Genomic DNA, 14,747 nt, shown 5'->3' on the forward strand with positions numbered 1-14,747 from the left:
TCACCATGGCCAGTGTTCTGCCATTTTCTAGGGAGCATGGTGAGCCCCTAGCCTTCCTCCCAGCTCGGGGTGGGGGACATCCCTAACTGGGATAAAAACTATGGTTTCTTTGGGCACTATGTTTCAAAGAAGAAGAAGAAGAAGATGAAGAAGAGGGGAAGGAGTCTGGATTTGATATCCCACTTTATCACTACCCGAAGGAGTCTCAAAGCGGCTAACATTCTCCTTTCCCTTCCTCCCCCACAACAAACACTCTTTGAGGTGAGTGGGGCTGAGAGACTTCAAAGAAGTGTGACTAGCCCAAGGTCACCCAGCAGCTGCATGTGGAGGAGCGGAGACGTGAATCCGGTTCACCAGATTATGAGTCCACCGCTCTTAACCACTACACCAAACTGGCTCTTATAGGAGCTCTGTGCAATAAATGCAGAAGAACAAGCTCAGTCCTGGAGAGGGGAGGTGGGGAACTGCCTCACAATCACACAAGGCTTCTGATTACCTCCAAAGCTCAGTGCTGTGAAGGGAACAATCCTTACCGCTTTTCTTCAAGTGCACCCACTGCACTTCTGAAATGCTTAGAGCACTGCAGCAACAACCACCCCACTTCCATGTGTGGATTGTCCCCCACCCCCGGCTGAATGGGGAATTGCTCCTGATGTCACTTTGTGTTTTGGAGACACAGAATTCTGGTACCCACAGAATCCTGGTGCTCAGCCTGTTTTGGCTGTCCACCAAAGGCCAGTCAAAATTTGTGGAACAAAAATACATGAGCCCTGGCAATCACAGAAAAGATTATTCTTAATTTGAATGTCTCTAGTGGATCAGAGGCACCAGAGCACTTTTATGCCACATGGCGGGGCTTTACTTCTTATACTTCTGGAACTGTGGTTTAGACCTCTTGGGCTTGCCAATTGGAAGGTCGGTGGTTCAAATCTGTGTGATGGTGGTGAGCTCTTGTTGCTCTGTCCCAGCTCCTGCCAACCTAGCAGTTTGAAAGCACACCAGAGCAAGTAGATAAATAGGTACCGCTGCAGCGGGAAGGTAAATGGCATTTCCATGCGCTCTAGCTTCTGTCACGGTGTTCCGTTGCGCCAGAAGCGGTGTAGTCATGCTGGCCACATGACCCAGAAAGCTGCCAGCAGACAAACGCCACAACCCCATAATCGCCTTTGACTGGACTTAACTGTCCAGGGGTCCTTTACCTTTTCACTTTTAGTTCTGGAACTGGTGCACAAAATTCCCTATCTGCACTGACGAGTAAAATTTGGTTATCCTAATGAAAACTCTAATATACAAGTGGATCTCATATCGATGAAATGCTCCAGTCAGGGAGGCAACTCGAATAAAATATTGTGGGGACGCAGGTTAAGCCCTGGCCCACATAATCTATCACATGACACAGTGCACACACACCATTTGAATGGGAATGCCCACCAACTTTGTGGGGGCTCAACCCCCACAGATATTTTATTGTGGGGGGTCAAAGCCCCCAACGGCCCCTAGGAGTTGGCTGCTACGGCTGCAGGAGCCTAATAAAAAGTAGAATAATAATCATCATTTGTGGACCACTGGCCTTAAATCTTCCTCCTCCAATGTGGCTACAGATGCCTGTTAGTATTTCATGCAGTCCGATGCTGCAGTTGAGATTGTTATAAATCACATGCCTATCTAAGAAGACTGCCACTTTCTGCACTCCTTTTCTTGTTCCAAGTTGGTAAGAGGAAGAGGGGGAGAGCAGATTTGTTTTGGAGGTCTCCCAAATGCTGACCCCTGAATCACATCCACTTGCACACGCTACTCACCGTTAGAGCTAGCATTACTTCCCTGTAGTTTTTGTTTCCATTCAACCTCTTCTTAAGCGCTCGGATGGCATCCTTTGGGCTGACGGGGAAAACACAGAACCACAGATAAGGGACAGTTACAAGTAACTGCACTTCTCACAGTAAAGGCAATACTGCAGTTCTAATGTTAGCTCAAGTGCACATTATTTGAACCCTTAGGGTTTGGAGACAGAAACTGTACTTGCACATCACCCGAGACCATGCTTGAGTGCAATATGCACACGCAAAAATTGGCTGCAGCAATCCTTCAGCCCTTGTGCTTAACACTCCCTTCTTTGGCTTCTCAGCTGCACAGGACAAGAAGCTTGGAGGCTTCTGCTCCTCATTAACTACAGCTTAACAAGTAATCTAAACTGGGAACTTTGGTTCACATTAACTATGGTTAGTTTCAAAAAGTCAGCTTTGTAAACCATGGTTTGGAGTTGGCTTGTCTCAAACAACCAAAGTTAGCTGCTCTGGTCAGCAAGTCAAACTGTGGTTGAGTGAGAGGGAAAGTTTCTGAATTCCTCCTTCCAGACATGTGGGAGAGGGGCAGGGAGACTCCTAGGCTGCAGGTCAGTGTGCTTAGCTACAGTAATGTTCTCAAAAAAACTAGGACTGTACCTTTCCCACAGCTTTTGAACCTCTTCAAATGCAACAAAAAACAAGTGAGTTTGTTTTGGGCCAGGCAGGAGCAACCAGACTAGTACTGAGGCCTAGGACCCTTGTACCTACGGGACCACCTCTCCTGGTATGCCCCGTGGAGGACCTTAAGGTCCATAAATAACAACACTTTGGAAGTCCCAAGCCCCAAGGAGGTTAGATTGGCCTCAACCAGGGCCAGGGCCTTTTCAGCTCTGGCCCTGGCCTGGTGGAACACTCTTTCACAAGAGACTAGGGCCCTGCAGGATTTGACATCTTTCTGCAGGGCCTGCAAGACAGAGCTGTTCCACTTGGCCTTTGGGCTGGACTTAGTCTAAAACCCCTCCCTCTCTCTCTTTTTTTTAATGGAACCCCTTATACGGGATTTTGTATATCAATTTTCCCTTGGCTCTTTTTGCTGGCCCATGTAGGACCAGCTCGGATAGTTGGCCCCAGTGAATATTTGACGTTTTCTCTCCTTATGGCTTTGATCTATAGGCTACCACTAAAACGAGGCTTCATTTTAAGCTGCATTTTAAACTGTATTCTAACTTATATTTTAATCACCTGTTTGTTTTGTTGTTTGTTTTGTTTTTAATGTTTTTACTGTATTTATATTTGATGTTAGCCGCCCTGAGCCCGGTCTTGGCCAGGGAGGGCGGGGTATAAATAAAAATTTATTTTATTATTATTATTAAGATGCAAACAATGTTATGAGAAGAAAGCCATTGTTCTGCTGACCCTGACACCATCAATGTGCTCAGAAGGGGAAGCTCAGAACCATCTGTGACAAGCAGCAGAAGCCGAGCTATGCTTGGTCAATAACTGCTTGGCTTTTCCTTAACATGCAGTCTTTATAATTTCCCTGGAGTGCTCAGGTGAACATATTGTCCCCTCATGTGGGGAAGGGAAAGAAGAGACAACGGTAACATAAGAAGAGCCTGCTGGATCAGGCCAATGGCCCACCTAGTCCAGCATCCTGTTCTTGCAGTGGTTAAACAGGTGCCTGTGGGAAACCCACAAGCAGAACATAAGCAGAAGAGCGCTCTGCCCTCCTGGAATTTATGGAAATCAAACCTTACAAATAAGGCATTCTACAAATGAACTATAACACTGCATGTAAACACCTTCTGGTGAAAAGGAATGCCAGCGCAGTAACACCCAGCTGATTAAAAACAACAACACCACCACTCACACCAGCACACAGCAAGCAATTCTGCTTTTTGCCCTGTGCTATCCATAGTCACAGACAGACAAAGACACACATACCCTTCTTCTGTCTCATTGATGATGTCACATATCTCCATGTTAAGTGTCCAGTCTTCACTCTGGAGGGAGCCATCTGTAGCCTTTTCTATTTAAAACAAAACAGAGCAAGCAAAATATTTGTTCACTCTTTTCCAGATTAAAAGCCAAGCTTCAGAATAAGATTTTCACCAGGCTGGTCAATGGCCACACGCCCACGGTCATGTAAGAACTACCTCCAGGTAACCAGAAGAAGGAAGTTCTACTTCTCCTCTTAAGTGCTGTCAGGCCAATGGTGTGCCACAGTTTATTTCTTTTCTAGAGCACCACTCATGTACATCTTGTTTTACAAAGAATGAGGGAACAGTTCTCTGCTCCACAGAGTTTACAATCCAGAAACTAGGACAAGCATGTCAACAAAGGAAGGACATGGAAATCGAGGAGGGGCAAAAAGGTACACGATTATTACAATCTTGCATGCCTACTGTGCTTCGAGAATGTCAGCATTTTCAGGTGACAGTTGATCACATACCAGCAGATTCAGGTTGCACAATTAACGTTGATGTACTGCCCTTGTGCAACAAGTCTACTTCCTTCCCCAAACTGGAACATTTTGCAATAAGGGAAATGATGGGAAAATGCACTGGATAACAGTCAATTGATGCTGTGTCGTATAACCTCTCTGCAATCAAACAGGAATTAAGGCTAAAAATAATAATAACCACCAATGTCGTCAAACCTGCCAGCAAACTAGGTACAAACAAAGCAGGGTGTAGCTCAACAAACAGGGCATCTAAAAGTCAGCTTTGATATGGTAAGCTACAAATGTTAAGTGCAACAAAATGTTGCCAGGCACGGTGCTCCTGCTCAGGGTTCCAGCCAGTCTAATAATAATAATAATAATAAATTTTATTTATACCCCGCCCTCCCCAGCCAAAGCTGGGCTCAGGGCGGCTAACAACAATCAAAATAATCCAACATTCTAAAAACCTTTCATTATAAAAATTAATTAAAATCAAATTGATGGCAACCATTAAGCAAAATTCTGTGCAGATTGCCAGAGGAGGGGGTCAGGCTGCGCCCTGACCAAAGGCCTGGTGCAACAGCCCTGTCTTACAGGCCCTGCGGAAAGATGTCAGGTCCCGCAGGGCCCTAGTCTTTTGTGACAGAGTGTTCCACCAGATTGGAGCCGCGGCCGAGAAAGCCCTGGCTCTAGTTGAGGCCAGCCTAACCTCTCTGTGGCCTGGGATCTTCAGGATGTTTTTATTTGCAGACCGTAAGTTCTTCTGTGGGACATACCAGGAGAGGCGGTCCCGTAGGTACGAGGGTCCTAGGCCGTATAGAGCTTTAAAGGTTAAAACCAGCACCTTAAACCTGATCCTGTACTCCACCGGGAGCCAGTGCAGCTGGTATAGTACCGGATGAATGTGATCTCGCAGCGAAGACCCCGTAAGGAGTCTCGCCGCAGCATTCTGCACCCGCTGGAGTTTCTGGGTCAGTCTCAAGGGTAGCCCCACGTAGAGCGAGTTACAATAATCCAGTCTGGAGGTGACCGTCGCATGGATCACAGTGGCTAGGCCAGGGCGAGACAGATAAGGAGCCAACTGCTTAGCTTGGCGGAGATGAAAAAATGCCGCCTTTGTTATAGCTGTAATCTGCGCCTCCATAGAGAGGAAGGTATCGTAGATTACACCCAAACTCTTAACGGACGATGCTGGCACTAATTGCACCCCCGCAAGAGATGGGAGTTGCCCCCTCAATCCCATATCACCCCGTCCCAGCCAGAGGACCTCTGTCTTCGAAGGATTTAACTTCAACCGGCTCCCACGTAACCATCCAGCCACAGCTTCCAGACATCTGGTCAGTGTGTCTGGGGCCGAGTCAGGATGGCCATCCATCAACAGATAGAGTTGGGTGTCATCGGCATACTGATGGCAACCCAGCCCAAAACTCCGGACAAGCTGGGCAAGGGGGCGCATAAAGATGTTAAAAAGCATCGGGGAGAGAATCGCACCCTGAGGCACTCCACACACCAAGGAGTGGCGCGATGACAATTCCCCCCCAAGCGCCACCCTCTGTCCCCGACCAGAGAGAAACGAGCGCAGCCATTGAAGGACTGTGCCCTGGATCCCCACGTCGGCAAGGCGGTGGTCCAGGAGTTCGTGATCGACCATGTCGAAGGCTGCTGACAGGTCTAGAAGAATCAGCAGCCCCGACCCGCCTCGATCCAGCTGCCTGTGGAGATCATCTGTTAGGGCGACCAGAGCCGTCTCGGTCCCATGACCAGCGTGGAAGCCGGACTGAAATGGATCGAGAGCCGATGTTTCATCCAGAAACCTACCAAGCTGTTCAGCAACCGCTCTCTCAATCACCTTACCCTGGAATGGAAGATTCGAAACCGGGCGGTAATTGGATAGATCTAAGGGATCTAATGATGTTTTCTTTAAGAGCGGGCGCACCACTGCCTCCTTCAGTTCCCCTGGGAATATCCCTGGGAATATCTACCATAACTTCTTAAAGGATACTCCATTATACACACACACTTTCCTTTTTCTTCCAGTTGTCTGTAGCCACTAAGTATGCTCAGTCATCTTTGGGCATTTCTGACTTTTTAAAAACCATGTCTTCAAAGACCTCCCCTGAAGAAAAATCCCAGTAAAATAGAGACACTGATTTGCCCAGCGAAAAATAATTGGAAAACAGGGAGTCTGAGCATGAGTCCAACTAGCCTAGTATTGTTTATTCTGACTGGCAGCAGACTGTCTGGCACAGACAGAAGAAGAAGAGAAGATGAAGATTTTGGATTTGATATCCCGCTTTATCACTACCCTAAGGAGTCTCAAAGCAGCTAACATTCTCCTTTCCCTTCATCCCCCACAACAAACACTCTGTGAGGTGAGTGGGGCTGAGAGACTTCAGAGAAGTGTGACTAGCCCAAGGTCACCCAGCAGCTGCATGTGGAGGAGCGGAGACGCGAACCCAGTTCCCCAGATTACGAATCTACTGCTCTTAACCACTACACCACACTGGCTTTTCCCATCACTTGGTACCTTGTGGAGGGTAAGGTTATGAATGGCTACCTCCACTGTCTAAGGCAGAATGCCTCGGTATGGCTGTAGCTGGGAATCACAGGTGTTGTTGCACCCGGATCTCCTGGTGTGATCTTCACCTAGACATCCTGTTGGCAATGGCAGAATCCTGAACAATGGCAGGCCTTTGGCCTGATCCAGCAGGGCTGCTCATCTAGCCCTTTGAGCAGAAGGTGCCATGGATCTGATGCAGGCCATTCTGCACACATAACAGGTCTCTTCCATTGAGCCATGTGCCTTCTCCATGATTTCTGCATTATGACTTACTTTGATAGAAATAAACTAATTCAAATATGGGCGCTGCTTGGCTGGAATCTGTTGACAGTCCTCAAATTTTAAGAGGATGGGTAGGTATTACACATACACACACACACACACACCACAACTAAAACATCCACCTTACTCAACTATGTGGCCTGAAAAATCCAAAGAACACAATCAGTTTTACAAATTAATTCCAGCTTTAAACACATCGTATTAACTGGAGATACAACATACACAATACTGAGCAGCCAGCTTCCTTTCAAATGTATGCACCCCAAAGCCACCCAATCCATTATTTGACAAAGATTTAATTTGCAATTCACGAGGATTTCCTCTGTAGCATAATCCATTATCACGAACTGAAAGCTGATCTGAAAAAAGCTTAAACAACTTAAAGCACTTTAAGATCAGGGAACATTTTGGGTACGCTTATAATAGCAGCCAACAAGAATATTAGGAAGCCAAGTTTTGAGCATAAATCGTGTCCCAAACGTAATGTCACTTAAGTGCTTTACAACAGAAAAACATTGCCTTATTCACTGCAGAAATGCAAGCTAATCTCCGTGTAGAAGATTAGGCAACCCTAGTTCTGTAAATCATACAGCAACAATGAAAATTCCAGCTTCCCGATCGGAAATATAAAAAGCTCTCCAATGATTATTTCACTGTGGTAGCTCTACCATTGGGAGTGACAGGATATTAATGTAACATGGGGTGAGGAACCTCTGGCCCATAGGCCTAATTCACACCACCATCGGGCCCATCAGGCTGTTTTGGGCAAGGTACATCCATCCACCTGTTCTACTTCTGATGTAATATCCCTGACCAGCGGCCATCCTGGCTAGAGCTGATGGGATTTGGAGTCCCTTTACATCTGGAAGGGCAGGTTCCACAACCTTCCTTTATTTCCAGAACAGCTGAAGAAGAATCTTTGCCTTAACGTAACCCCACATATTTTAAGAGCTGCTGAGGACGACTTATGACTGCTCTTACCAGCTAAATCCCAGCAAACAGTTACCAAGGAGAGGGATTTCTCAGTGGTGGTATCATCATTGTGACCCCACACCAATGAGGCCCAGCTGGCCAACTCCCTCTTTTTCAGGAATTTTATCAGATCTCTTTTGTTCAAAAATCTTGCAAGAGCAGAATTTTGTCATCACTGATGTGAACTTGCCAGAGGCTGTTGTGTTAAGTGATTTTCTATTAAGTATTTTAATTGTTAACTGATCCTCATAGAATTTTTTATTGCTTTCTGCTAGACACTGCAAAAACCTGTGAGTGGGAAGGCATTTCAGAAACAAAAATAAATGAGTGTCATATGTCTCAGCTCTTCCTAAACACTTCTCTAAAAGGGTTTTGCAGGCCTCACTTTTAACTAAAGTCGTTGATACATCCAATTAAATTTTCCTGTGAACCAGTGCTATTTCCTGGCAGAGAAACTACAATGCTGGTGCATTTGCAGCCCTGAATATATATTTTTCAAATTATGGGAGGCCACAGGAGTTTGACTGCAGAGACCAAAGCTGAGACCAAGGAAATATGCTCAAATGAAACTATTCTCTGTGTTTCGCAGCATCAAAAGAGCCACCAATGAATGCAACAGCCAAATAATTGTGCCTCACACACTCAGGCAGGAAGAACCATGGAAACATCAGACAAGCAAAGCACTGTGAAGCCAGACAGACTTCAGCTGAGGTTTTGCTCCAGAAAAACACCATTGGCAATTATAAAACAGGCGGCAACTTTGCTTCTTCTAAGGAGCCGCCTGCTTAACTGTCATCACGCAGCCCCAGAATTAGGCCGAATTTTTTAACATACAATCCCTTCTCTTTGAGGCCATTAGCATCTTTGCCACTGGAAACAAATATCCAATTTATTATGTACAACTCACTCGAAACCTCACTATCAAAATGTCTCATAATAAATATAAGGGGCACCCACTGGCTGCTTGCAGCAAATGGGGAGCAAAAAAAGGTGGAGTATAGTTAATATATAAAACATTTAAAGTCTTAGCAACAGTAGGATCAAGCATTTTGCCCCACCCAAGTTGCAAGACATAGCGATTCGAGGGTTGAGCCTGAACAGGTTCAAATTCATCTTCATTGGATGCACTTGGCAACAGAACGGGTCAACGAAACTGCTCTTTGGTACTTGGGTATTGTTAAAAAATACAGAACCATGTCTTCCTTGGTCTTTCGTGCTGGGGGTAAGCTGGAGGAACAGAACCTAGCAATGATGTCTCCCACTACCCCCTTCCTTGAACCACCTGTATTTCCACCACTGGGACAAATTTTAACAATTTGATAAACAAGGACAATGGCTTCATTGAATTAATATACAACCAATGCAGAAATAAAGATAAACTTGGAAATATTGAATGGGTGGATGGATGAATGAATGAGCACAACACTTTGTATTTAGGTCTATAATAATAGCAATAAGTAACTGGACCATCAAGAAGAACTGAACATTTTATTCAACAACAACAACAACAACAAAACATTTACAGGCACAAGTTTATTATCTGAACAATACAAAACAATGATTTTGCTTCATCTCCTACAAAGAAAAGGCATGTCTGGAGTCCACCCACCATACACACACTTCCTTGGAAAAATATTTTGGGCTGAACAATCTTTTACCAACATATCTTGGAAAAGATATAACAAATCGGACAATCCTTTATTTATGTCATGCTATTGGACTGATGAACAATTTATTCTTAGGATACAAAACAGAATGTATGCTCTGTTTTTCTTACTGCTTTTGTTTGATGAATATGTGCAAAACTGAAACAGAAATAAGAGTGGCATTCAACTCATTTTTACTCAGAGGAGAGCTATCAAAATTAAAGAGCAGTTAGGTCTGTTAATGTCAGCAGGACTACTCTGAGTAAAAATGAGTTGAATACCATATGAAGCATTTAAAAAACACAGCCTGGTGATTTGGTTGGAATTGCTGCTTACTAATGAAATAGGAATTATCAACCACCACCACATAGCAGTGGTTTTCAATCTAAGTTCCCAGGAACTCTGGGGTTCCTTGAAATCTCAAGGGCAAAAACATTAAGGGCACACAAGGTTCTCTGGAAGATGACTTACACAACCACAATTGCAAAATTCTACTCTATTGCATTATCGACAGCAAGCAGCTGCAAGAAACTGTTGGGTGTGCTCCCATAGGTTAACGGAGAGAACCATCAAGTCTGCCCACTGAAAAGAGAATGTACCCAAGAACATGCCCAGGGAGTCCTTGGAAGATAATAGATGTGGAAAGTGTTTCCTGAAGACAGAAAGTTTGAAGAAGAAGAAGAAAAAATGCTGCCTAGAGAACTACTTCTCAACTTTTATCTAGGCTTAGCACTGAGCTGAGATTTTCAGTTTTCCCCAATCTGGCCTTGGGACTTTCAACTGAGCACAGAACACCCCACGACTTTTAACAGTACTTGTACTGTAACAAAAACTCCTCAAAGCCATGGGAACGTCTCAGTTTAAATAGATGGATGCTCAGAGCTCCTTCTTCAAGGTCACAGGAAAGGTCAGCACCAGAGCCAGGATGGAAACTGAAATTCCTGACACTGAACAGCATGCTCACTTAAGTCCTTGCCCCCGCTGGACAGCAATTTCCCACAAAACAAAGTGTAGCAGTTTACCAGAGGCGAGTCTAAGACTATTTGGACCCCAATGACAAAATGACTGTTCCTTTATTCGGCTGTCACGTATGGGATAGTATCTGCTATTTGTTTTCCAAGCAACTGAGGGGGCTACATTGCCCCATGGACAATCAGCTCCCCACAACAAAACCTAGCAGTCAGAGAAGAGGCACAGTGCAGGAACAGGGCCCCCAATAATCACATTATTGCACAATAATGCTTTAGGCCAAGCATTGCCATTACAACCAGAACACAAAAGTGACCAGTATCTTACTCTCATGGTACGGAGGGGAGCAGTTGCCACAAGACTCAGGCCTCATCTCTGGGCCCACCTGGATGCTGTTGGTGAAGCCCAATCGTGTTCACTTTCCTTGAGCCATATCATCTGCTTTGAACACAGAATATCTCCGATTCAGCCACTGGTATCTCCAGGAAGGGCTAAGAATGTCTCTGATGAAACCCTGGAAAGGCACAGTAGTCACTGAGCTAAATAGGCTGGTGGTCTGACTTGCTGTAAGGTGGCTTCCTCTGTTTGTATATTCCTCAGACCTGCTCTTGTCTCCCAACTTCCTCCACCACATTTCCCCCCCTTGGTTATGAGAGTCAAACAGTCCTCTCTCACACCCCCAGTCCAATAGGATGGTTCAAGGATGATGAGGGATCAGTCTGAACATGGAGGTTCTACGACGGGTAAAAGCCACTGGCAGGCAATATTATCCACCATTTGCTAAAGTCTTTGGTTCTTTAAAGTCATCTTTAAATTGTCAACTTCAAACCACCACTACCCATCCTATGGTAACCAGTTCTGTAAGGTAAAAGTCTGCATTATGAAAACAATGCTTCCCTTTAAAAAAAAAAAAAAATCAACCACATATTGCAAATCAATGTCACCAGTCAGGTTCTTGTGTTTTGAAACAAGGCTTCTTTATTGCAATCATAGTTCTATACTTTCACTTAGTCATTGCTTTTCAAAGCCAAGAAAACCTCAGCCTCTCCTCAAGTGTGTCTCAGTCAGGAAGTCATTCTTAACTTCTCTGATCATTTTAGACATCCTTTTTGGTGTACTTCCTAAGAGATCTTATTTGATTAGGTGATAAAAACTACACACACACACACGCACCTGAGATTCCTCCATGTCAGGTTGACCTATCTGACTCTAACCCACCTTTCCTCCCAGTTTCATTCTTTGACTCACCCCACCTCAGAGCACCCTAGGCTTCCTCAGTTCCTCTTTTGCTCCCCAATATCTTCCAACAATTCACAGCTAAAAATAGGGCCTTGAACATAACATCCCAGCTTAAGGTTTTTAACTGCCTGAGGCAAAGGATGAGGTGGTTCCCCTGTCCTAGTTCTGCATACAGAAACCACTCGGACTGGCAATTGAATCTTACTTTAATGCTGGTGACAGAACAGTGCCTTTTAGCAAAATGGAGAGCAGTAGGCTTGCTTTAAAGGAGTTGTTAAAAAAACAAACCCTATGGAACTCCCATTGACTTGTGCCTTGCCCCATGTGTATAACCATTTATGCAAGCAATGAAGAACTTTGTGTTTAATGCAACCTTTAACTGAGATCCTAATTGGGTTTTACAGAATAGCTTCTTAAAGTTTGCTGTATGTTTGGTCATGTAAATGGCTAATAAAAATACAAAAATATATACAGTGGTACCTCGGGTTAAGAACTTAATTCGTTCTGGAGGTCTGTTCTTAACCTGAAACTGTTCTTAACCTGAGGTACCACTTTAGCTAATGGGGCCTCCCGCTGCCTCTGCACTGCTGCTGCGCAATTTCTGTTCTCATCCTGAAGCAAAGTTCTTAACCCAAGGTACTATTTCTAGGTTAGCGGAGTCTGTAACCTGAAGCGTCTGTAATCCAAGGTACTACTGTATACAGGGCAGGATTCCTTGTACACACAGCTCTAACCTCCCAACCTCACTGCCACTCTTCCAACCCCAAACATTTGCTGCCTGAATTGGGTGTGTTTTCTCTTTAAGGATCGGGTGTGTTTGCTCTGTAAGTTGCCGATATACTAGAAAAGCAGATATACTAGAAAAACAAAGGTCCTCCTGTAACCTGTTATCAACAGTTCAAACAAATGTCAGCGGTTTCAAGGTATGCAATGACAGGTTGTGCACAGTAAGGCACACTTTACTGTACACACACATAAATTTATGTTCATGAGGACAAGATGCATCTTCCCATCATCTTTAATAGACCAGGGAAGAGGGCTGGATCATGAATAATAGAGAGTCAGTGTGGCAGCATAGTTAGTGTTGAACCAGGAAATCAGGGCTCAAATCCCCAATGAGCCATGAAGCTCACTGGGTGACCTTGAGTCAGTCAGTCACTCTCTCTCAGCTTAACCTACCTCACAGGATTGTTGTGAGAATAAGATGTGGAAGGAGAGAACCATGTAAATAACAAATAAAACATAATTAGTGACAACTCCAGACAATTAGGGTTTTAACTAGCTACAAGATGTTTAAGTCTTAGTTTTCAATAGTACTCTGTTGATATGATTAGGTCTGCTGTGGCGGGTAGTTTTACAGTTTCATTTTTTGGGATCGCATGATGATTTCCTAAGAGGCATACTGCTGTTATTTATTATTTAAATACCGTACAGAAGCTGCGTTGAAAGGATACTTGGCCTAAAAGATGGCATATAAATATTTCAAACAAAACTAACAACCTCAGGCTAATAACATTTTGGCAAGGCATCCTCAAAATGCAAACACAGGGAGAAAATAAGCACAGTGATGATACACAGGCCAGAAAATAGGGACAGCTAGAGGATACAGTATGGCCTGGCCTATATTCATTAGAACCCACACAGCAACCCATATATTGTAGTTCTAACGATATCAATCTATTCATCTCAAATCCACAGTCAAAAGGTCAAAACGGGGCCAATGCTTTACCAGGAGGAAAAGAAGCAGGGATGACAGATAGTTTGATCTGCTCATTCAATGGTCCTTAAGGCACCTTTTAGGACACGCTGTCATCACAGAGTGACTTACAAGGCTCCTAGTATGCATTAAAATGTATGTATTATTATTTTTTGCTTAAAATATTGCATGTCACTTTTGAGCTGCTGCAGCAAAAAAGAGAGACTGCTTAATTTTATTTAAAAAATCACCAATATTACAATTACCCTCCGCAAAGGCTAAAGTTGAGGCATATGACATGGCTAAATAAATAATAATATTTATGGGGGAGAGACAGCCATCAGGGACAAACTTAGCAGACTGACAGGCTGGGAAGGAGAGCATAGGCAATGATTCACCAAGGGCAGCAATTAAAATAAAATATATACAAGGACGCTGGAGAGGAAAGACTTTCACCTCCCAGCTCCATCCCTGGTTCACGGTTGGCCAGTGACGCCAAGCAGGCCTGGGGCTCCCTTCGTGGGTCAAGAGGGGGCCAGGACGGGGAGGGCCGTGAAGCCGGTTCAGGTGCATCTTCAGGTGCAGTTATCCTGCCATCCCAGGAGGGAGAAGCTGCGTCTGCCCAAATTCCCCCCTGGCCCGCTGACAGGGGCCTTTGCGGCTTCTCCCTCCCCCCCCCGTCTCCCCCTCCCCCGTCGCCTCAGGCCTGCCCCCCTGCCCCGCTCCCCTCGGCCGCCCCCTCTCTTACCGAGGCTCTGCCCCACCGGGGTGCTGAAAGGGTTGCCCAACAGAAACTCCATCTTGGGATGACAACAAACCCGACCGGCCTCCCCGCCCGCTCCACCTCTCGGAGCCTCCTCTCCTCATCCCCCCCCCCGCCCAAACCTCCTCAGCCCCGCCTCCGGCTCGTGACTGACAAGCCTCGCCGGCCAAGCAGAACCTCCGCTTCCCCACAGCAGAGCCCGCCCCGCCGTGTCGTCGGCCGAGCTCCGATCCCGAAGGCCGAGCGCTCATTAGCGAGCGCGAACGCCAATCACTTGTCAGGCCAGGCTGCCCGGCCTCGATGCTGTCGGGCGTCGGGGAAGCAGGAGGAGGGAAAGGGCGAGGGGTGGGAGCGAGGGGAGGGATAAATCCCGCCTCCGGAGACAGCCTATTG

The 14,747-nt window shown here is 45.5% G+C and overlaps 1 protein-coding gene across 3 annotated transcripts in view; it reads right to left on the minus strand.

Annotated features, from left to right (window-relative positions):
* TOM1L2 (target of myb1 like 2 membrane trafficking protein) overlaps positions 1 to 14,484 on the minus strand; it is a 54,387-nt gene extending 39,903 nt beyond the window's left edge. For all 3 annotated transcript variants that reach the window (XM_080981094.1, XM_080981093.1, XM_080981092.1), the window contains exons 1-3: positions 14,340 to 14,484; positions 3,729 to 3,813; positions 1,800 to 1,878 (exon numbers count right to left, since the gene is read on the minus strand). In XM_080981094.1, coding sequence (XP_080837220.1) covers positions 1,800 to 1,878; positions 3,729 to 3,813; positions 14,340 to 14,391 — 216 coding nt within the window. In that variant the 5' untranslated portion in view covers positions 14,392 to 14,484. The remainder of the gene's footprint in view (positions 1 to 1,799; positions 1,879 to 3,728; positions 3,814 to 14,339) is intronic.
* Positions 14,485 to 14,747: the final 263 nt, after the last annotated feature.

Source organism: Podarcis pityusensis (genome assembly GCF_964106645.2).
Source record: "Podarcis pityusensis genome assembly, chromosome: 14".
Classification (NCBI taxonomy): domain Eukaryota; kingdom Metazoa; phylum Chordata; class Lepidosauria; order Squamata; family Lacertidae; genus Podarcis; species Podarcis pityusensis.